The 21219-nt window shown below is 59.1% G+C and overlaps 11 protein-coding genes across 11 annotated transcripts; 5 read left to right on the forward strand and 6 right to left on the reverse strand.

Annotated features, from left to right (window-relative positions):
- Window positions 1-116: 116 nt before the first annotated feature.
- GGTG_05289 (hypothetical protein) lies at window positions 117-1342 on the forward strand (the record flags this gene model as incomplete). The annotated part of the gene is made up of 2 exons (XM_009223088.1): window positions 117-232; window positions 280-1342. 2 exons carry the CDS (start codon window positions 117-119, stop codon window positions 1340-1342), a joined length of 1179 nt encoding a protein of 392 aa, XP_009221352.1.
- A 164-nt stretch (window positions 1343-1506) lies between these two features.
- Window positions 1507-2915, reverse strand: GGTG_05290 (hypothetical protein). Its single transcript, XM_009223089.1, has 3 exons — window positions 2473-2915; window positions 2044-2405; window positions 1507-1973 (listed from the first exon to the last, which is right to left on the reverse strand). The coding sequence occupies exons 1-3, from the start codon at window positions 2689-2691 to the stop codon at window positions 1535-1537; spliced, it is 1020 nt and encodes a 339-aa protein (XP_009221353.1). The 5' UTR covers window positions 2692-2915; the 3' UTR covers window positions 1507-1534.
- A 3-nt stretch (window positions 2916-2918) lies between these two features.
- On the reverse strand, window positions 2919-4082 carry GGTG_05291 (hypothetical protein; the record flags this gene model as incomplete). The annotated part of the gene is made up of 1 exon (XM_009223090.1): window positions 2919-4082. One exon carries the CDS (start codon window positions 4080-4082, stop codon window positions 3291-3293), a length of 792 nt encoding a protein of 263 aa, XP_009221354.1. The 3' UTR covers window positions 2919-3290.
- Window positions 4083-4683: 601 nt separating this feature from the next.
- Window positions 4684-8357, reverse strand: GGTG_05292 (hypothetical protein; the record flags this gene model as incomplete). The annotated part of the gene is made up of 1 exon (XM_009223091.1): window positions 4684-8357. The coding sequence occupies exon 1, from the start codon at window positions 7744-7746 to the stop codon at window positions 4684-4686; it is 3063 nt and encodes a 1020-aa protein (XP_009221355.1). The 5' UTR covers window positions 7747-8357.
- GGTG_05293 (hypothetical protein) lies at window positions 8284-9726 on the reverse strand. The gene is made up of 2 exons (XM_009223092.1): window positions 8973-9726; window positions 8284-8911 (listed from the first exon to the last, which is right to left on the reverse strand). Exons 1-2 carry the CDS (start codon window positions 9350-9352, stop codon window positions 8428-8430), a joined length of 864 nt encoding a protein of 287 aa, XP_009221356.1. The 5' UTR covers window positions 9353-9726; the 3' UTR covers window positions 8284-8427.
- A 1794-nt stretch (window positions 9727-11520) lies between these two features.
- On the forward strand, window positions 11521-13126 carry GGTG_05294 (hypothetical protein). The gene is made up of 2 exons (XM_009223093.1): window positions 11521-12293; window positions 12474-13126. Exons 1-2 carry the CDS (start codon window positions 11642-11644, stop codon window positions 12908-12910), a joined length of 1089 nt encoding a protein of 362 aa, XP_009221357.1. The 5' UTR covers window positions 11521-11641; the 3' UTR covers window positions 12911-13126.
- Window positions 13127-13205: 79 nt separating this feature from the next.
- Window positions 13206-14765, forward strand: GGTG_05295 (hypothetical protein). The gene is made up of 2 exons (XM_009223094.1): window positions 13206-13914; window positions 14084-14765. Exon 1 carries the CDS (start codon window positions 13326-13328, stop codon window positions 13617-13619), a length of 294 nt encoding a protein of 97 aa, XP_009221358.1. The 5' UTR covers window positions 13206-13325; the 3' UTR covers window positions 13620-13914; window positions 14084-14765.
- GGTG_05296 (hypothetical protein) lies at window positions 14601-16863 on the reverse strand. Its single transcript, XM_009223095.1, has one exon. The coding sequence runs from the start codon at window positions 16755-16757 to the stop codon at window positions 14895-14897; it is 1863 nt and encodes a 620-aa protein (XP_009221359.1). The 5' UTR covers window positions 16758-16863; the 3' UTR covers window positions 14601-14894.
- Window positions 16864-17049: 186 nt separating this feature from the next.
- GGTG_05297 (hypothetical protein) lies at window positions 17050-18578 on the forward strand. Its single transcript, XM_009223096.1, has 2 exons — window positions 17050-17870; window positions 17925-18578. Exons 1-2 carry the CDS (start codon window positions 17234-17236, stop codon window positions 18380-18382), a joined length of 1095 nt encoding a protein of 364 aa, XP_009221360.1. The 5' UTR covers window positions 17050-17233; the 3' UTR covers window positions 18383-18578.
- A 334-nt stretch (window positions 18579-18912) lies between these two features.
- Window positions 18913-20057, forward strand: GGTG_05298 (hypothetical protein; the record flags this gene model as incomplete). The annotated part of the gene is made up of 2 exons (XM_009223097.1): window positions 18913-19567; window positions 19633-20057. Exons 1-2 carry the CDS (start codon window positions 19018-19020, stop codon window positions 20055-20057), a joined length of 975 nt encoding a protein of 324 aa, XP_009221361.1. The 5' UTR covers window positions 18913-19017.
- A 213-nt stretch (window positions 20058-20270) lies between these two features.
- GGTG_05299 (hypothetical protein) lies at window positions 20271-21141 on the reverse strand (the record flags this gene model as incomplete). The annotated part of the gene is made up of 2 exons (XM_009223098.1): window positions 20590-21141; window positions 20271-20520 (listed from the first exon to the last, which is right to left on the reverse strand). The coding sequence occupies exons 1-2, from the start codon at window positions 20949-20951 to the stop codon at window positions 20271-20273; spliced, it is 612 nt and encodes a 203-aa protein (XP_009221362.1). The 5' UTR covers window positions 20952-21141.
- Between the last annotated feature and the right edge of the window lie 78 nt (window positions 21142-21219).

A 21219-nucleotide genomic window follows, 5' to 3' on the forward strand; every position in this document is an offset into this window, starting at 1 on the left:
TCAATGCTCGCCTCGCCATCAAACCGAGAATCCATAGCACAAATCTTGCAGAGCAGAGAAAGTATAGCCGGCCAAAGTCATGGATAATCCTCCTGACTATCCTCACCACCGGCAACATGAGCAGATATCTGACGTACACCCCCTCGCGCCGCCAAGCTCCTCGACTGCCGGCCGGCCGCTTTCTCGAGCTGGATCACCGGGAAATACAGGCACAGACGCGGACACGAACACGGTGATCCTGGTGGCCCGCCGAGCATTGCAGCCCATATCCCCCCGCAGGGAGGTGCTCAAGCTGGCCTTTTCGCCCAACGGCGAGTGGATTTTGGGATTGGCAGAGCCAAGGCCAGAAGGCACGCAGTTTGCCTATGTTGAAAAGGCACCCAAGACCTTGTATGCATGGCGCGCACGCAGGGTTTTAGATCTCGCGAACCCGGACGATTATGCCATCAACCACGACGGGCACGGGAACAGGAGGCATTTCCTGGCGTCCGACTTGGCCTTTGCCCCTCCCCGCCCAGGGTCGGCGGCCATCTCGATCGCGTGCCCCACGTGTCGCTCTAACGACGAGTACCGGGAGCCGAACCTGAACATCTACCACGTCACCCCCGGCCCCCCCTTGGCGACCTTTGCGCGAGCCACCTGGGTGGCGCTGCCCATCTCGGAGCCCATCGCCTGGTCGGCCGACGGCAAGATCATCGCGGCCGCGTCGATTAGCAACCCGTCGAGGGTCTGGCTCGTCGCCGTGACGCCGACTAAGCCGCCGCACCTGCTGCGCGTGCTACCTAACTTCAGCGGCCGCCTCACCCATCTCGCCTTTGTGCCACGCGCCGGTGGCGGGGGGCCCGAGGTGGGCGGCGATTACGCGCTCGCGAGCGCGTCGCTGGACGGCGTGGTGCGAATCACCGACGTCGAGACGGGCCACACGCTGCGCAAGTTCGACATGGCCGCCACAGGGGCGCCGCACCACCACTACCGCGAGGGCGTGGGCCTGTTCCGGGCTAGCGCCGACGGCTCCGTCGTTGCTAGCGTCTGGGGCCGCGAGGTCATGCTGTGGTACCCGGCCACGGGTGAGGCGCGCGTGTACAGCCTCGAGGCGGCGCGGCCGACCGAAGGCTGGCCGCTCGACATCTCGCCCGACTGCCGCTACTTGGCCTGCCGCACCGAGGTCGGCTTCGACGTCTCGGATCTGGCGACGGGCCGGTTCATGGGCGAGGCCCGCGTCGACGACTCGTCCTTCTTCGCCGCCGCCGCCTTCAGCTGGGACAACAAGCAGATGGCGGTTGGGAAGAACACGGGGGAGATGTACGTTTACGACATGAATGTTGTAAATTGCGCGGTCTAGGGTGGCCTTTGGGGGTCGTCCACAGCCTGTCTGTGCCAACGCTATGGCAGCACGCCTTCAACAAACCGTGAACAAGGAAATCTATTCGAACTAGGTATACGTATACCTGCGCAGCCTTCACATCAGGAATCATCTATAGCATGGTTGTCTCAAGGACCCAGGTCGTGCTCTTCACGCAAACACACCTCGACCTCACAGCAGCCCCTCAAAGGCCTTTGCCGAGTCGAGCACCATCTTCCCGTACCCGATGAACGGCTGCCCCGTCGCCTTGACGGCCTTGCTCGAATTGTAGATGGACGAGGACGGGTACGAGTAGTCGGCATTATACCCCTCGCCAGGCGTGCCGACCTCGATGACGTCCCGCCTATCCGGGTAGGCCCTGCGCAGCACGTCGACGGCGGCCTGGGGCGTGCCGAACGAGCCCGAAACGAGGTAGCGCTCGCCGTCGGCCTTTTCGGCCTGGTCGATGCCGAACACCACCATGCGTGCCACGTCGCGCACGTCGGCGAAGCCGCCGCCGGGAAACACGGTCGACATCTTGCGCCCGGCCAGGAGATGGTACACCCACGACACCGTCCCGCTGATCTGCTCGGGGGTGGTGGGCGTGACGAGTGGGGGGCCCGCGACGAAGCTGCGGATCGGGGGAAAAAATAAAGTCAGCAAAGGCCACTCTCTCTCCTCGAGACAGGGGGCTCACTTACACGGGGTTTATGGCCGTCATGGTGAAGCCGGGCTTCTTCTCGTCCCTAAACTTCCAAAACGCCCGCTCGGCCGCGACCTTGCTGGCGGCGTAGATGTGCAGGCCGGGCGCGCCCTTGCCCTGCGACGCGACGAGGGCCTCCGAGGTCGCGTTCCAGTCGGCCTCGGTGAAGACGTGGCCGTCGGGCTTGGGCCCGAAGATGGCGGCGATGGACGACATGACGACGAAGCTCCTGATGGACGGCTCCCCGGCCGAGCTCTCGAGCACGCGCGTCGTGCCCTCTACGGCCGTCCTGAGCACGGGCTCCGGGTCGTCGAAGCTGAGGGAGACGGGGGTCGCGAGGTGGGCGACGGCAGAGACGCCCTGTTTTGTTGGGTATGGTGGTTAGCCGAGGCTTTATGGGGTACGTGACGGGAGCTGGGCCGCCTACCTTGACGGCTTCATCAAACGCCCCGGGCGCGGTGATGTCGGGTACCTCGATGACTTCGAGGCGGTCTCCGTATTTTGACAGGGCGGCGACGACCTGGGCTGCGCTTGCGGACTTGCGAACCGAGCCGCGGACCGAGTAGCCCGCAGCCAGGAGGGCGGCGGCGGTCTGGGCGGCGATGTAGCCGTTCAGACCAGTGAGGAGGACGAGGCCCTTTGTCATTTTGTCTTTGGTGTTTTGTGGTGATTTTTTTTGGATTTATCCAGGCTTAGTTGGTTGTGATAGGATGCTCTGGGATTGATGTGGTTGAAGCTATGGATATGAATATTGACTGTTCTCTATCTCAGGGGCTCTCCGTTTGACTTATATCCTCTCTAGGCGTACTGCTCCTCGGCAGTCGACAATGATGAACAATTCCCAGGCCATCACGACACCCTCAGTAAAGTCACTCGTGTTAGGACTCATCAGTAATCAGAGGCTGTCGTCGGCAAGCATGTCTTTACTGACATTGAGGGGGTGTTCTCAGCCACTTTTCTCGTCGAGTGGTTGCTGACATATCCGCGTCGCTTGCATTGGGCTGTTGAGTGATCAATTATTCGGCGATTGGGATCCTGTGGGCCGAGGCTAAATCCACCAGAGAGGCGCTAACGATGAACAATACGGCAGCATGTCGCCATGGCTGCACCCAATCGTTTTCTTCCGACCAAGGATACGCATGGCATATGGCTAAGGCTTAATTCAGCAGAAATACAGGCACGCAAAGAAAAATACGGGAGAATAATCAACAATGTGTCGGCTCTGGACACATGGACCACGCCCCATCACCGACCCAGCTCCCGCCTGATGGTCGCAAACTCCAGCCTGGGCACACTGACACCCTTCGCATCCCTCCAGCGGCGCCACGTCTGCATCACGTTGCGCACCAGCAGCAGGTCCCCGGGGCCCGCCGCGAAGCGCCTCTCCACGTCCCGCGCCTCCTCCTCGGGCACGAACGCCAGCTGCTCGTACCGGACGCCGTCCGAGACCCCGTCGGCGCCGAGCAGCACGACGAGGCGGTCCGCGCCCGGGTCGCGGCCCGCCAGCAGCTGCAGCATGCGCGCCTCGCTCTCGCCGTGCGGCTCCAGCTCCCACCAGCTCTCGAGGCAGAGGCCCATCTCGCGCGCCGACACGGCCACGCCGCCCAACGCCCGCAGGTCCGCCAGCCCGACGCCGCGGATGCCCGGGTGGAACATGAGCGGGTGCGCCATGGCCAGCACGACGCTCGACAGGAAGAAGAGGTCCGTCCGCGGGCTGAGCTGCAGCCCGTGCAGCTGGCGCGGGAACTTGTCCATGAGCTCGCGCCCGGCCGGGGGCAGGGCCCGGATGATGTCGTCGACTATCTGCTTGGACGTGAGGTTGACGAGCCGCAGGCGCCGGATTGGGTCGTCCTGCCGGAGGGTGCGGTAGTTGTGACACACCAGGCGCACCCCGGCGCCGCCCAGTCGGGGGAAGTCGGTGGCTTCCAGGGAGACTAGGCGCGGCTTGGCCAGGAACTCGTGGATGATGTGGCTGTAGATGGCCGCGAGGAGCTCGTAGGGGAGCCCGCGTCCTTCCATGGGGCGCGAGGTGGCCATCACAGGAGTCCAAGGTTTGCACTATCTCGAGGCCCGAGGAGCTGATACACCAAGTCTCAAGGGTGCTGTTGCCGATTCTGGCCAGCACTCTGGTCTCTGGGTGTTTGTTGATTTATTAAATAGCAATGAACTTGAAGCAATCCATTATCGACTGGCTTCTGTGACTCTCCCATACGAGGCTACACGTATGGCGTTGCTCTGAGTGAAGATCGATCATCGTAGTGGCAAAGACTGGCTGTAAGACTACTCCTGATGGCTCCCTCCTTGTTGCCAGCCAGCCGCCTATCACTCCTTATCGTATCAGGCTCGGTATCAGTCATGGCCTCCTGGAGTATTTCCAAGCATCAATCCAAAGGTTTTATTCCAGGTGAATCATGCTGTCTGGAGTCCAATCTTTGGCAAATCGCTTTGCAATGCTGGAGTGCAGCTATCCTTGGGCAATTTCTTGAGCAACTGTCTCGCAAATTGTAATGCCTATAAGCCCTGGCGCTGCTTCGTCGAACCAAAACTTCCCTCGAAATGCCTCTCGTTAGCATTCCATCAACGCGCCGGCCAGCGAATGTACCCGGTGCTGCGTGCTATTAGTTCCTGTCTGGCCCATTTATACAATGGACACCCTGTAAGTGCTCCCGTCAACACCAAACTCCATCACATCGGGGTCCCAATAGGGGACGTTCCGTTTGTAGTCCGGATCTTCGCGCGCCGATTGTGGCAGCGGCTCGTCCTCGGGCAGCCTGGATGCCCACTTGAGGAACAGCGACAGTTCATCATCTTCACGACCACCCTCCGCCGTCAACCCCCTGCCGAGCCCGGCAACTCGTAACTCAGCGAACCAGGTCGGCCAGAGCTTGCGGTAGCACTCTTTGAGAATTTCGACGGGCAGGAGTGCGTATAACGACCGCTTCGTGCCGGCCAGCACCGCGTCTCCTCCCGGCTTCTTCCGGCCCACAAAGTGAAAGAGGGCGCACATATCAACGACGGTGATGTGGTGAAAGTCGTCTTCCTCTGGCCCTCCGGCATCCAGACCCAAAGCCCACACAGGCCCTCGTCGCCAAAGGCAGGCCGGGGGCGCCTTCGCCAGGGCCACTACGTTGAACAACAAATTCATCATGCTGAGATCGGACAGGAAAACGTGAAATTCCACGCACTGGACGCCATTAAAGGACGTTACCATCGGCGTTGCCCCGGCGCGCTCCTTTATGACAATGTCCACGAAGGAGGGCGAGGCGCCCCGCTCGTCGTTCAGAACCCCTTGCATCGCCCTCAGCGTTCGCAAGAGGCTTGCCATATCAGGCGTAACCTCGAGCACTGTGGATGTATGGCCCTGCGGGCCCTGCAGGGCAGATTGTTTCCGTATCTCCCTTGCCAAGCTGGAGACTCGAATATGCTCCAAAAGACTGCGGCGCAGACATGGATCTTTCGGGGCGGGTTTGGGTTCGCGGTCACGCTCGAGTTTGCGTTCGCACTCGAGTTCGCGGTCACGCTCGAGTTTGCGTTCGCACTCGAGTTCGCGTTCATCCTCGAGTTTGTGTTCGAATTTGAGATCAAGCTTGCGTTTGAAACCCGGCTGGCTTTCGAGGCTGTATTTGCATGAGAGCAGGTACACAAGGAAGGATGTGAGTGCCCATATTACTAAAGGCGCCGGCATGAACGGTCTCCACCGGCTGTTGGAAACGACCAAGACCGTTGCTATAATCGTTGGCAGTAGGAGCACGAGTCCGTAGCCGTATTGCCAAAAGAATATGCGCTTGAGACGGGAGAAGGCTTCGCGTTGGCGCTCCTCGAGAATCTGAGACAGGGAATCGGAATGCAGGAAGCTGTGGTGAGGTAATGGGGCATGCGGACGAGGTATAGGGGCCAGTCCGCGTCCGGATGAACAAGAAATGTAAACTTGGTGGCAGCAGGCGACGAGTTGGAAACCTAGGCGTTCTTTGGACACGCGCCGCATGACGAGAATCACCGGAGCAAGGTCGAAGGGCGGGTTTGTATCGCCGTCAAGTATGAATATGTGATCGTCTCCGGGCCTCAGATCCAGCTCGTGAGGTGTCTCCTGGAAGACCAAGCAAAAGCGCCAGGGCGAGTTCGGCTTGGACAGCTCCATTATAGTGAACCCATCGGAGCTCGCAAGTTTGAGCGGGGTGCTCTCAATTGCCATCAGACGAACAAGCTGAAGGCTGAGGGAGCCGGTGGTGGGGTCGACGTGGGCGTCTCGATGCCATTCGACATCTAGTTCGGGAGGGACATCGTTGACGTTGATAGTATGGATGTCGAGCATCCCGTTGTGGCTTCGCGCCAAAGTTTCTCTCCACGACCTATCCAGTGTCGAAGTGACAGGGCGCCAGGCGGTATTTCCGACGGCCGGCCATGGTACCCAAGAGGGATACACGGTGGCGTTACGAGATCCGGGGTGCAGCAGGACGTCCGGCGCGTCCCCTTTGAGCAGGCAATGTGCCACAAAGCCGATGCGAGCATGGACGGCACTGATCGAGTAGTCTGGGACCAGGCGCAGGTCTGGATGCAGCAGGCCCAGGACGCCGAAGACATTGTCTCGCCGGTCGCTGGCCTCGCGGCTGATGCCGATTCTCAGAAGTTCGGCTGGGCTGATGGTGCCTTGGGAAACGTGGGCAAGCCACGGAGCCGGGGTATCTGCCCAGCTCCAGGCGGAGCGGCCGAGCAGGTTCGAGGATGTTAGGTGATCCGCCACGAAGTCAACATCTCGTATGCGTACCAGGACCTGCTTGGCGAGCAAAAGTTCCTGGACGACCCAGATCCGACTGAAATATCGGCGCCCCAGCAGATCCTGGAGATGAAGATCGGGAAAGGGCGGCGGTTGCGCAGAATGAGGCACCAGATCCTCCAACTTGCGTCTGGTTGGGAACGATGATGGCGGCAAATGGGCAACCATGTCCGGCCCTAGATAGAGAACAACCCGTAAGGCATGCCCGTAAATAAATGCCATTTTGGCCACCTGCTGGCTCCTTTCTTCGAGATCACTCTGGTTGATACAGAGGGCATCCACCCAAATAAACCGAAGGCCATGTCGGGGGCGGAGGAGGCGGAGCATTTCGTAGCAGTTTCTTGTTTGAAAGAGGAGATCCCAAGGTCGCCCGACATAGACAGGTCGGCACGGTAAGCTGTTTCCATCCTCTCCGCCCCAGGCGTAAGAGACGGCCTCGTACTCCGGACAGTCGTCGTCGTTGTACGCTTTGAGCTCGACGTGGATCGGCCAGTTATCGTCGGCCTCGGCTGCGCGACTAGGTGTATCGCGGGAGTCCAGGACCAGAAGACGTATCTGGTCTGGGCGTAGGGTTTGCGGGTACACCGAAGACGGATGCTCTGTGTTCGGCGCAGCTTGAGGCTGCGATGTGCTGGCGCTGGACGATTCCCGCGGCGGCTGGGAAACGGCGACATCGAGGCCCGCCTCGGCCGTCGTCTCTTCCACCCCCGATCTCAGATACGGAACGGTCGGGGGCCATGCAAGATTCATCTCGCCAGGAGGCTCGTCCGGTGGGATGTTCAATCGGGAATGCTCCAGGGCCAATTGCGCAAGGAGCTGCACGACATCCGGAGACCGGAGACAGGTCAGACAGTGAGGTACGCCGCCCGGTCCCACCTGCACGCCCTCCTCCTCAGCGCCGCACCATGACTTGTGCCAACGGCTCATCGCTGTAGCCGATGGTAGACCAGGTAGGAGTTCCGGCGACGGGGACGCAGAGAATTTTCTGATGAATGGTAAGGGACGCTGGCTCAGATAAGAGAAACTGCTAAGGGGTCGGGGGGTGGCCTAAGCGATTCGTACAACACAGCGATTAAAGGGTTAAGCGAAGGAGAGAAGGGCTGCCCGATCCGACCGACATGAGTTCGGGAAGCTGGCCAGGCTTTATCCGCGCAGGCTGGGCTCATCATGTCGCTGAAGCTGGGAATGAACCTGCCACGCGAGGTTGTGGGCGAATAGGATTGACAAGCTTGGCCCTGCCACTGTAAATCAAAAACCGCATAGCCGCTGAGGCGCAACCCTTATTGATACAGGTATTGGCTAGAAAAGCGCGGCGGCGAGAGATTTGGGCCTTGCATCCGCACGAGTCGACATTTGGTTGGCAGCCCAACCCCTGACGAGCCAGCCACCCGTAACGCCGGGAGAGGTAAGGCTGGCAGTGTATCAACTGGACATATGATATTGTATGACACTAAGGAGATGTATCTAAAGAAGTCCACTTTTGCTGATATCGCCAGCTGGGCCATGCCGTGATCCCGTCATGGCATGGCCAAACGAAAAAAAAAGGATTAAAAAGTTCATAGTCTCATGAGATCGTCAGCACCAACAACTGCAACAGCCACCCGCTCTCTACTTCTCGCTCGTAGCGGCCCCAAGCTGGGCGCCGCTAAAGGGACATATTCCAGCACCGACGGCGCCGGACTTGGGTATCCTAGTGGGCGAGGCCAGGGGCTTGACGGCGCTCTTCTGGTCGCCAGAGGCTGACGGCGACGATGCAGAGGTGGGCGACGAGACGGCGATGTCGGGGACCTCTTCGTCGTCGAGGATCTTTTTGCCGTGGAGGTATCCCTCGTCCTCAATGACGACGGTGCCCTCGTCGTCGTCGTCGCGGAACTCGGCGCCGTCGCGCACCTGCCACTTGGCCATGAGGTCATTCTGGATCCAGATGACCTTGCCGAGGGCCTTCACGAGCGCGATCTTGCGATCCATGGGCAGGCGCGGGTGCGACAGGATGGCCTCGCTCATGATGTCCTGGATGAAGGCCAGGCAGACGCCGAGGTGGATGTACTCGACGTGGAGGGGGTGTGCGCGGCCGAGGCCTACATGCATCATACTGAGGCTGCAAGTTAGTAAGACCTCTCTCACTATTGGATTAGGCATGAATCTGTACATACCCAACCTTGTCCAGGTACTCCCAAAACTCCATCTGGCTGGGGTCCGAACACAGCTTGGCGAGGTAGGCACGCAGGAAGATCTTGCGGTGCTGGATCTGGGGGCTGTCCTCGTTGGGGTACTCGTCAATGGGGCCCTCGAAGCTGGTGCTGCGGGTGGTGAAGGCGCGCGCCGTGACATCGTACTGCAGCAGCTTCTTGTAGACGATGTTGACGACGGCGGGGATCAGGGCGCGCACGTATTTGGCGCCCGAGATCAGGGCCTCGATGTCGCGGCTGCCAAAGTCGAGGAAGCTGTGCAGATAGCGGACGCGGGCCTCGAGGTTGATGTAAAGGTCGCGGCGCTCGACGTGCATGCGCAACCGGTCACTGGCGAGGCCCATGGTGGATGGTGTGTGGTAGAAGAGATGGAAGAATAGATGAGCTGCGGAAGGTGACGAATCGGGTGAATCGTTGAGCTGCTTCGGCTGCTTGATCTGTCCGCTTGGTCTGATGTCTTTCTGTGGTGGTGTCGCATCCCATCTGGCCCATCTGTCTGGGGAAGACAGCCCCCATATCCTTTATACAACCATTTCAGATCTCAAGGCAGGCCCTTTAGCAAAGCCGGGCTGGCACAAGGTTCCGCCGCTGTGGGCATCAACCCCTCCGAGGGCATGGCGCATCCAAGGCGTCAGGCTGGTTCGAGCAAACAGGCAATGGCAACAACAAAATGGTATGATGGGCTGTGCCGCCATGGCCAGACAACTCTGGGATCGAGTGCATGGTTCGACAAACGAGCTGTGGAGCCCCCTGTCTGCACCCCGGCCACGCCGACAGTGAGCCCACCACACCACCACTCGTCCTACCAGATCAAGCAATCGGCCCCACAGCTGCAAAATCACCAGATGCTAGCTTTGGGTTTCGAAAGCCGCCAACCAAGATTTTTGCATTTGACGCGTAGATATGTGCTGATGCTGCGTCTAACGTGAAGAGTTTGCTGCGAGCTGGATACTGCCCAAAGCCCGAGCCTGCCTGAGGAGGGCAAACCTTTATTCCGAATCGGGGGCTATATGTGCTGTTGATATCGACAACCGCCTCCCTTCCCCTGGCAGCACCACCCTGACATCCAAGCGCGGTGGACGCCTGTCCAAGACTTTGAGGCACGCAACAGCGCACACCGGCGGGCTCCGCATTCAGTGCGCCTCCTCCCGCGCCTGCGCCTAATCGGGCATCCGCTAGCCCAAGCGTCTCGACTCCTGGTCCACAAAACCCCGGGGGCCTGAAGCTGTCAAAGATCAAGAATGCTCCGAGCACCCCCCCGGTCGCTCGGCCGGCCCACGGGGTTGGTAGGCCTTGCTTGCAGGTGGCCTTTGAAACAGCTGCCCCCGCCACGATGACGACTGTCGCTGTTGGAAAGTTGGATGGCGGCGAAAACGTGCCGCGGGGTATTTGGTCTTGACATTTGGTCCTGACAAGACACACGGCGGGCTTGCTCCGCCGATAGCTTGCTTATGTATCCCGTCTGGACCACGGGATGTGACCGCCATGGCTGTCTGTAACGACCGCAGACGCGAAATCGTATCCTCGTTGAAAGTGAGATCGGACGGGACCCTGCAGGCGTCTCTATCTCACCGCGTCGCAGTCCTGCCGCCAGCCTTGTCCTTGTCCTTCCTGCCCTCAGCTCTTTGCACCTCACCATCTCGCAGGTTCCACCGCCTCTGGCTGAGGCCGTTGGCGTAAGGGGCGGCGTGCCACGGTGGCGGGCACGCTGAAGAAACTTTGTCATGGAGCCAAGTGGACCACCGCCCGGTTGCCAGAGGCGTAAACGAGCGAGAGACTTCAATATTTTGTCTTGATCTTGATGGAGGCGGAGCAATTGGGCCTCGCCATCGTGTTCGGACAGGACGTGAATATGCTGGCATTTCCCATTAGCGTCGTTTCAGATCCCTCTTCGCTCTCCGTTTATCCGTCGCTCTGTTCTCCCGCAAGGGCCCAAGGTCTCGGGCAGGATAAGCTGACAAAGGTTAAATAAACCTCAGCGTTGACAGTGGCCCCTGCGGTCGCCTGACCCATGCTCGGCGGCGAGAATGCTGTGTGCGGTCTGTGCCTGCAAGCGAACTCACAGTCGCCTTGTTGTATCTAGACGAGGGCTTTATCTAGATCAATATCTCCTATAGTGACACCATTTATCAGGGCTGAGGTTTTTGCTGGTGGGTTGGGCCCCGCAACTCTCAGCTTGCTGCTACTCGCTATTCGGCAGCAAAAATGGTAAGCAGGATAGATAGTCTGGGCGACGAGGTCAGATAGGCAATGAAGCAGAGAAGGAGGGGGAGGGGGACAATCGCGGGCTGATGCTTTTTGCTCAAGTTCATATTTATGCACGCACCTAGCTCAAGGACAGCCTCCTCACTGGCTTTGTTCAGCAGCATAAAACTCGGCGTGCAAACCACCCGCGCAGCATAAATAAGATAAATAAGTGCAGTGCGGGTGGGGTATTTCACTGTTGGTGGGCGGCGTTTCCTTTTCTGGATTCTAGGCTGTTTGTTACACTGCTGCCTGCATCCTCCCTCACCCCGCTGCCTACATCCTCCCCTCACGTCTGCGCGTCTGGAAAGCTCAGGATCCTAACCCACACTTCTCGCCAACTGGTAACGGCACTGACTTCATGGTCAGCCGACCTCTTGCTTGCCACCATGTCGGTAACCACATCATCAGGTGCGACAATGGCGACACCGTCAGAGAGCGACGACGAGGAGGTGTCACTGGAATGCCTGGCAATCGCAAGATCCGAGTATGACAACCCCGGAATCACGAAAGCAGCGTTTGATGAGCAGGGCGATGTCAGTCTACTCGTCGGCGCCCCCGGAGCCAATGATCAGGCCATATATACGGTCTGCTCTCGAACACTCTCGCGCGCATCACCTCTACTCGACACATTGCTGCGTAGCTCGAAGGCCGACCGTCAACTGGATGGGGGTTGGATTGTCAGACTGCCTTACGACGATCCCCAGTCCATCCGCATCATCCTAAACATCGTCCACGGCCGGTTCCGAGACGTGCCAGACTCCATGGCTCTGGGCAGCCTTCACCAGCTCTGCATTTCTCTCGACAAATATCACATCGCGGAGTGTTTGGGGCCCTGGGCCAAAAACTGGTGCCAAACGGCACGACGGCTTGGCCCATACGCAGTCAGAGGCCATGCCCAAGTCGCCTGGGTGGCATATGTCCTTGGTAACAAGAGCATGCTTCAAGAGGCTACCCAGATCTTGCTTCGGGAAACGAGCCCATGGGAATTGGTGGAGGGTGACGAGCATCTCCTGCCCTTATATTTAGCAGGCATCCTAGGTAAGTTGCGTTCAGCCCTCGTCGCTCCCGAGCTCTCGGTGGGTTCAGCCGCTGGCTGGCCTGTGTGGTAAAGCGCGTGCCTGCTGAAAGGGAGCTATCAAGCGCTTCGTAGGGCCTTATGGTGGACCAAAAACCCTTGCGACTCCAAAGACTGACACCACTGCTACTGCCTCGAAACAGACAATATAAAGAAGCAGCAGATCGAGAGCCTGCAGTCGCTCGTTAAACTAATGCACGACACATGGTCCGACTGCGTGGCAAACTGCTCCTCCGGACGTGGATGCCTTGTTAGTAGCGATTCGGAACGGAAAGTCTGTACAGCCGCCGTTGCTGGCTCTCTCACTGCGTCTCTGCACAAGAGAGAATTGCTGCCATCTTCGAAACCCATCCCGCTCGAGGAATACACACTGGCCGACTTCGTGGACATAGCCAGGAACATTACCGGGGAGATTGTGCAGGGCTGCAACAGGTGGGGTGCTGACCACAGGAAATGTGGTCCCGCTGAAAAGGTGCTCAAGGCCATCGAGCTTGCGGAGGAATCTTTCGTACCCATTCTGTCTATGGCCCAGCTTGAGCGCCTCAAGGAACAGGCAGAGAGGATTGGTGTGGAGTACTAGATAGCTTTGGCCTCTGGACCTGGGCTCAATCTTGATCACAAAAAGGCCCGGGGTTGGGAAGGGGAACCAACAGGACCATTTTCACGCTGTGGCAGGTGTATCAACAGCAATTTCCTGTCAATTGATACCAATGTCTCTTTTCGTTTCAATGTGTGCTGTAGCAGCAGTTGAGATAATATGCGAGGCATGGTCGAGAGGATAAACGGAAGGATGCCCTGGTTCCCCGCACCAGGTGCATGCCCCACTACCCCGCTTCAATTAACCCCGCCCGCAACTTGAGTTCCGAGATCATGATGCTTATTTTTTGGAACCTGCTGGCGAACGACATGCAAGTTGGCGTGCTCCATTCCCACACTCCAGCATTTTGCTAGGATGAGTGTCGTCTTTACGCCTAAGTAATCTCTCGCTCGCCGCGATGGCGGAAACGGACTCGTCAGAGGCGACACCTCCGGCCGACGCTGGGCCGATATACAAGGCGTTTGACGACCGAGGTGATTTACAGCTCCTCGTCGGCGTCGCCCCGGACCAGTACAAATTCATTGTTTGCTCTCGGACACTTTTGCGGGCTTCATCGGTTTTCAACACCATGCTTAATGGTCCATGGACAGAGAAGCAGCTAGTTTCCGGCGACTGGGTTGTAGAGCTCCCTGATGACGACCCTATATCGTTACGGCGCGTTCTTACCCTTACCCACGGACGTTTCCGCTAGGTACCGGACACCATTCCCCTCGAAGATCTCCATCGGCTCTGCATTTGTGTCGACAAATATGATATTGCCGAATATTTGAGGCCTTGGGCCAAAGCCTGGTGCCTGTCTATGGAGAGCAAGATGGACGGTACTATTGAAAATAGTGCCCGAATCGCCTGGGTAGCGTGGGTACTCTGGAACAGGGATCTATTCGAGCGTTCCATCAGGTCCCTACTTTAGTCCTCGTCACCATCGTCACTGACGACAAAGGCGGGTAACGAGTACCTGGCACCCCTGGACTCGACGGGTATCCTTGGTAAGTAACGCTAGCCAAACCCCCAACGCTTTTAGCCCACCAAGCACACGTACAGACATCAAACCTACCGTCCCTACTCCCAAATCAAGCCCCTTTGCGGTTTTGATCGCTATCCGCGTCTGTTTGCCGTCCCATGAACCGGCACTGCCGCTAATCTCAAGAAAACCAGCCGGGATAATGATAATCTCGATTTCCAAGATACAACATCTCCTTAGCTGGCTGTAGGGTATCTGGACTGAGCGTGTCTCTGAGTCCAACCCTGGCAGTCTTTGTCGTCAACATAATCAAAATGACCGGTGCAAACAAGCCTGATCAGCCCTCATTCTTGGGTTTCTTACTGCATCTCTCTACTAGAAAGGCATGCTGCCATTATCGCACTCGGCTGTTTGTGACGACGAGTTGACGCTTTGTTCCTTCGTAGGAATGGTAAAGCAAATCGCTGAAGAGATCTTGGAACCAGGGGACCGCCTCAAAGCGGGGTGGCATAGAGATTGCAGCCCCTCGGAATCGATACTGCGGCGCCTCAAGGAAGAGACGAGTGATCAAGCGTGCCCTGTATTGGTCGACGCCACCATCGTGCATCTAGAGCGACGGGCAAGGCGGATTGGCGTCGAGTACTAAATTATACGATGCGCGATTCGACTGCGGCTAGGGCAAATAAACAGAGGCAACCGGCGGCTCGGAGGGTGAGACTTTACGGGAAGAAAAATGGAGCAGCAGGACCTTGCGGTAACTACCACATCTTGGCATGGTCGGCATTGAAATAGTTGCGTGGTTTCTGAGAATGTCATCTTCACCTTTCTTCTTGTGCCTTTCCATTTGCGATCTTCCAAGGTGTATCGTATCCCGACAGGCTATCATGTGCTCATATGCGGCTTTTCCCAAACAACTACAGCTAGCTGAGAGACATCACTCATAATGCAGGATGCACGCTGAATTGAGCCGCAGGGCCAACCATGGCAGGGACTCCCTCAAACAAGTCACCTTCCTCGCTCGTATCCCCATGCCGGATCAGCAATATACTCGCCTCCGGAAAAAGGGCGTCGAGGTCGAGCTCGAACGTCCGGCTGGCCGATGCCAGGTTCTGCAGCGTGAAATATGGAGAGCCAGACCCCCCTGCCTCCTGCCCGCCCGGACAGTATTCGTACCGCAGCCGATAAGCCTCCTGGTTCAGCGTCACGGAGCAAGGCCCGGCGGCGCGCGGCGCAATGCGCAGATCCGCAGAGCCCAGCGCGGCCCGTACGCCCAGGTACTCGACCATCAACACCCAGGCGAAGACGCAGGGGTACTCGTAGTAGTGGGCGGCGCCGTGCCAGGGCGGGCCGTCCCATCTCGGCGACGCGGCGCAGCTGCGCGATCACCACGTCGCCGCGCCCGCGCCGCGCCCAGAACGCGGCGTCCCAGCACCAGTAGCGGCCGGCGGCGCAGAGGTCGTAGGGCCCGCCGTCGCCGATCTCGCCGGGCGTGTAGTCGGCGATGCGCGCGGCCAGGAAGCTGGGGAAGCGCTGGTACTCGCGCTCCTCCCTACGAAGGAGGTCGAGCACGGCGGCCTCCTGCGCCGGCGACGCGGCGCCGAACAGCACGGGCAGCTCGTTGGCTAGCAGGTGGAGGTGGTCGTGGACGAGGCCGGACCGGTCGACCCAGTCAACGAAGCGCGAGTGCTCCACGTCCCAGTACCCGACGGGCAGTGGCTTGGCGATGGCGGCGCGGAGCTTACAAGCGAGTTTGTCGTAGCGTTCAGCTTGCTCGCTTCTTTCTAAAAGCCGCTCCAGCTCGACCATCAGCTCAAAGGAGCGCATGGCCAGGGCGGCGGCGAGCGTCTCCCGCCCGTCCTTGATAACCTGGCCTTCGTAGTAGACGTCGGACCACAGACGACCGCGCGGGTCCATGCAGCCCTCGACACACGAAATAGCCCCTTCGAGGTCTGCCAGGTGCAGACGCAGCCAGTCCAAGTCCTTGGTCCGAGCGACGTACTGCCACACGGACTCGACCACCTCCACGTTCCCCGTGACGAGAAACATCTCGGCGTTCTCGCGCCCGTCGAGGCTGTTCCGCCGGACGTGGTACTCGCGCGCCCCGGACGGCTGGACGGCGCAGGGATTGCGCCAGAGGCCGCAGGGGTCTTCGCGCATCAGGCGTAGCTGCAGCTCCATCATGCGGCGCACGACGTCCAGGTCCAGGGCGCTGCCGGCGGCCAGGCGGCCCTTGATCTGGAACTCGTGGTCCACGTCCGGGTAGGTGCCGACGTACTTATCGGCAAGCGTGCTGATGACGAAGCCGGACCAGTCCGGGTAGGCGGCGGCGCGCGTGCGCTCCACGACGCATGGGAGCATGGTACCCCAGTAGAAGCCGGCCAAGGCGTCGGCTAACTCGGACCCGCCGGGGAAGTCGAGGACGTACTCGGCGCCGTGGACGTCTGCGTGCGGCCGCGGTGCGTGCCATGTCAACACGGCATTTTGGGCGTGAACCGTAACCGCGACTACTGCCTTCAGTTTGGCGTCTCCTGCCTCTGCCTCCGTCTCCGGGAGCTGGGACTCGCCGTACTGGGCAGAGATGAGTGTGTCGCTGCCTTCGGCCTCGATCAGCCAGGCGCGTTCCTCGGGTGAGTCGGTAGATAGTGGAAGTACCCAGCACCGTCCCTTTCCTCGAAGCACGGTCTTGTCGTTTCCATTGACTGTTGGATCACCAGGCAGCACGAAGTGCTGTCCTTGAACTTCATCCAGCACAAAGACAGGACCAGCCGGAAATATCAGTTGGACGAAGGCCATCCCGGTGGCCGACCGTCGTCTGCCATCGACTCGCTCTAGCATAGACGATGACAATGGAAGCTTTGATATTGCCATAGCCAGTTCAGGTGACCTCTCACGTTGATCGAGATATCGGCCATGTTGACTACCTAGGTAGGTAGGTGGTTCCTACCATGCGAGAATTATGGCGCCTTGTCAACGCATGGGGATGGCCTGGCGTTTGGCCATAATAATAAAGTTTGAACCGTCCCAAGTCGAGCCCACATGCGGGCTGTGCGCTGGCTGCCCGGAGCACATAGCACCACGTGACTATCACGTGCACCATCACCATAGCGTAAAAACAGGCAGGACCGCCCGACCGACTTCTATGCCCTCACTTCGACTGGGACTGGGCGCCGAATGACGATACCTACCCCCACTGCCGTACCACATCGAACGGGGTTGCGAACTCGGCCAAGCTGAGAGCAGCTCCTCAGCCAAGAGCCTCAACAAGGCCAAGGCCATCAACCCGACGCTAGCATCTGCCGCCTCGTCTCGCACAGCGAGCGAGGCTGGCGCTGCAGGCTACCAGCATGGCCTCCTCGAGCACGGCATTCTCGGCTACATCCTCGCTCACACCATCTGCATCTGCACCTCCATCTCCTTCGCTAGCAAGCGTGGGCGCGACCCTGCCGACCGAATCCTTTGACGAGTTGGGCGATCTCCAACTAATCATCGGCGCCGATGGCCCGGATCAAGCCCGGTTCACCGTATGCTCTCGGGCGCTCTCGCGGACGTCTCCCGTACTCAAAGCCATGCTCGGTGGCCCCTGGCTGGAAAAGCGCCCGGCGAACGGCGACGTCAACTGGGTTGTAGCACTTCCTGAAGACGATCGGAGAAATATGGAGATCATTCTTGCCGTCGCCCATGGAAGTTTTCGCAGGCTCCCCCGAACAATAGGTCTTGATGATCTTTATCAACTTTGCTTCTGTATCGACAAGTACGACATCTCCGAGGGCTTAATGCCCTGGGTTGACAAATGGTGCAGCGGCGTGGAGGCGCAGGTAGTATGGACGACTATCGCAGCGAAAGACGCCGCAAAAGTGCTGTGGATCGGTTGGGTCCTTGGCAATTTGGGGTTTGTCGAAAAATCCGCCGAGCGACTGTTAAAGTCCACGAAGCCGTCGGAAGTAGCAACACTGGCATCTCTGGATCCGACTGGGCTCATCGGTAAGTGTCCTTTGTCTGAATTCTGCCCAGCTTGGCTGACGTTGATGCGAACAGGCGATATTCAAAAGATGCAGCTGGAGACTGTCCACCAGATCGTAAAGGAGGTAAATGGCATCTGGACTACCCTAACCACTCTCCACGCATTTTCGAGCAGTCGGAGGCGCTGCATATCAACAGATATTCCCAACAAGGAATTATGTGACGCCGCTACCCTTGGTAAACTTACCGTGTCTCTGGTTCGTGAGGGCTTCTTCGATCAAAAGAAATGCCACGGCTTCGACATAACGAGCCTTTTACAGGCGGTATCGCGAATCGCCGATGAGAACTTTTCTCTTGGGAACCTTAGGTCGGCTCATAGAAACTGCGGGCCAAGCCTGCAACTTAAGAAACTGCAGGAAAAGCTGAGGAAAGATTTGCCCGCGCCTGTAACCAAGACTAGCCACAAGATTGTGGCTGCGCGGCGGAAGAACATTGGCGTCGATGACGACAAGGCGGAAGTGAAGGCCGGCTGAGTATCGGATCGCAGCGAGCCGGGTCGTGACGTCTCCTTTCATCTCTTTGTACCCTATTTATCACTTTCCGGACGAGATGTGCGTTCCGGCAACACCAAAGCCGTAACCACACAGCCTAGCTTTTATACTTATCAGAATACTAGCTGAATAGAGTCTGGCCTGGCACTCACCCATTCTCGTGGCAATTCTCTCAAACCAGGAAGGCGGCTGTGGAAATTTGAATGCGGTTGTGGCAGGTTTATTGCGCCAAAATAGAAACCTGTGGTGCTTCGACGACCAGACCTGGTTTCCACTTCGCCACAGTGAGTACAGCTAAGGTTGCAGGTCAGTCATGTTATTACTCGGAAGAGATTTTGGGCGTTTGGTTTGGCTTGAGTTTGACGTTAGGGGCGTGTATGGACGCGGCTCGTGGGTCATGATGATGCGGAGAATGGTCGGTTTTTGCTGGTGCAGGAAAAAAACCAGTAGCAGCCAGCTTGGAATACCCACGAATATTTGAGATTTTTACAACCTCGTACCTGGGCGTCCTCGAGTGATCGGCCTTGCAGATTTCCAAGCGCTGTGCAACGATCAGATCATCACCATCCGCCTTCTTAGCTACTACCTACCGTCCCCACGGCCACAGACCAGAAACCATGGCAATTCTCCCGATGACAGAGGCCTTCGCCAACATTGTCGACCTCCTGCTTCTCGTCGGCCCCCGGGGCCCCGACCAGCATACATTCTTTGTCTGCTCCGAGCCCCTCTCTCGGGCTTCCCCCGTTCTGAAAGCTCTAGTGCAGGGGCTGATGGGCGACCGGGTGCCGCCTACAAGCGAGCGGACCCTCGAACTTGCAGAAGACAGCCCCGAGTCCGCTCGGATCATCCTCAACATCGCCCACGGCCGTCCCCAAAAGGTGCCGCAGCGGATGAAGCCCGAGGCCCTTTACCGGCTCTGCAAGTTCATACACAAGTACGAGATCGGCGACATCCTGGAGCCGTGGGCCGCCTGCTGGTGCGCGCGGCTCGCGGAGCGCCCGCAGGCGTGGGTTCCGCAGATGTGCGAATCTTACGCCAAGGCTGTCTGGATAGGATGGGTCCTTGGGAATAGGACGGTCATCTCGTCGGCGGCCAAAACCATGATGCTCACCATGGACTCTGCGACTTTGGTAGAGCTGAGGAAGCAGGACCCGACCGGCATCGTTGGTGAGCGACCCTGACCCCAATCTTTTTTTTTTTGCCTACCCCTCGCTGACGTTGGTGACGACAAGGACACATCACCGAGCTCCAGGCCCAGACGGTGGAGGTGCTCGTGGACACCATCACGGGCTTCTGGGGCGACCTGGTGGAACCCCGAACGGCCGAGCCACGCTGCCGGGTAGGTTTCAGCCATCAGAAGAGGCGGCAGTGCGACGCGGTGGTGCTGGGCGCCTTCACCGCCTCGCTGCACCTCGAGGACCTGTTCGAGCCCGAGGCCGGCCAGCGGACGCACAACCTCGGCCAGCTCAGGCACATCGGGGAGCGGATCGCCGCAAGGATCTCGATGGTCAGGGCGGAGGGCCATTGGGACTGCGGCCCGGGCCGGCAGCTGCTGGAGGCGATCAGCGAGGTCTTGAAGAATGCTGGCCCTCTGCTGCCCGAGCGGGCACTCACGCATCTCGAGGGCCGCGCGGAGGAGCTGGGAATCACGTGCTAGACTTTTACAGGTTTCGTGTGCATCGACACGTAAATCTTGGACTGCCTACCTAAAGACAGGCAGGTCCACATTTCTAGCTGATTTGCTTGCGTTATCTCTGGTCCAGTATTAGCAGTGCTGGTAAAGACACCTATAGCGTATATACACCATCCCCCGCATTACACTTGACGCCAACTGCCGTCTACGCATCGCCCGATTCGAAGCAGTCCCATCCTAGTACCCCTTCTTCTTCTCCCTGCAGACCTCCTGGTCGAGCTGGCCCCTGACGGCGCCGGCCACGGCCAGCGACGAGTGCACGTCGGCGAAGAAGGCGGCTGGGTCCTCCTCGATCTGCCGGACGTGGAAGCCCGCGCCCGTGTCGGTCCCGTTGGCCAAGGCGCCCGTGGTGAAGGGGCCCGTGAGGCAGCCGACGCTGCTGCGCTTGTCGCCCTCGCCCGTGAGGACGGGGTTGGGGAACGCGAGCCTGTCGTCGCCATGATCGGTCAGCAAGCTGGGTAGTTTGATGGGGAAAGAAGACGAGAAAGAAACCCACCTCGGCGGGCCGGCCATCCCCTTGGGCGCCTCGTGGATGTGCGTGGCGGTTGCGGCGGGCGACGAGTAGTTGCCCCTGAAGCCGTCGAGAGTGATGTTGTAGCAGATGACGTTGTCGTGCGAGTTGATGCCGAACAGGTACAGGCCGCTGGCGCCGGGCAGGCCGCCCGTCGCAACGTTGGACGCGTTGACCACCTGGTCCGGCGTCGCGACGATTGCGTAGCTCGAGGTGAAGCGGAACGGCGACTTGAGGCCGCGGCCGACCTGCTTCGGCTTGAACAGGCCGGTGGCCGCACCCAGGTTCAGGATCGGGGAGCCGATGGCCATGGCGGCCAGAGAGAGGCTGATGATGGAGACCTTCATGGCTGCGGCGTTTTGGTGTCGGGAGACGGAGATTTGTGAGACAACGAGGGGTTATTGGAGAGAACAGGCTGTGCTGATGAGCTGATGAGGATGGGAGATGTTCCTCTTGGTCGTCCGGGGAGCAGAGCTGCCATGAGCTTTATAGGCAGCCAGATGGCGCATCCTGCTTCTCTCCTCGCTCCCATTCCAGGTTTCGGACTCACTCCCGCAATGCGCGAGACATCAACACACACCCGATCACCAGGCTCCTAGCCCATCTCGACAGTCG

The sequence above is a fragment of the Gaeumannomyces tritici genome, assembly GCF_000145635.1.
Source record: "Gaeumannomyces tritici R3-111a-1 unplaced genomic scaffold supercont2.3, whole genome shotgun sequence".
Lineage (NCBI taxonomy): Eukaryota > Fungi > Ascomycota > Sordariomycetes > Magnaporthales > Magnaporthaceae > Gaeumannomyces > Gaeumannomyces tritici.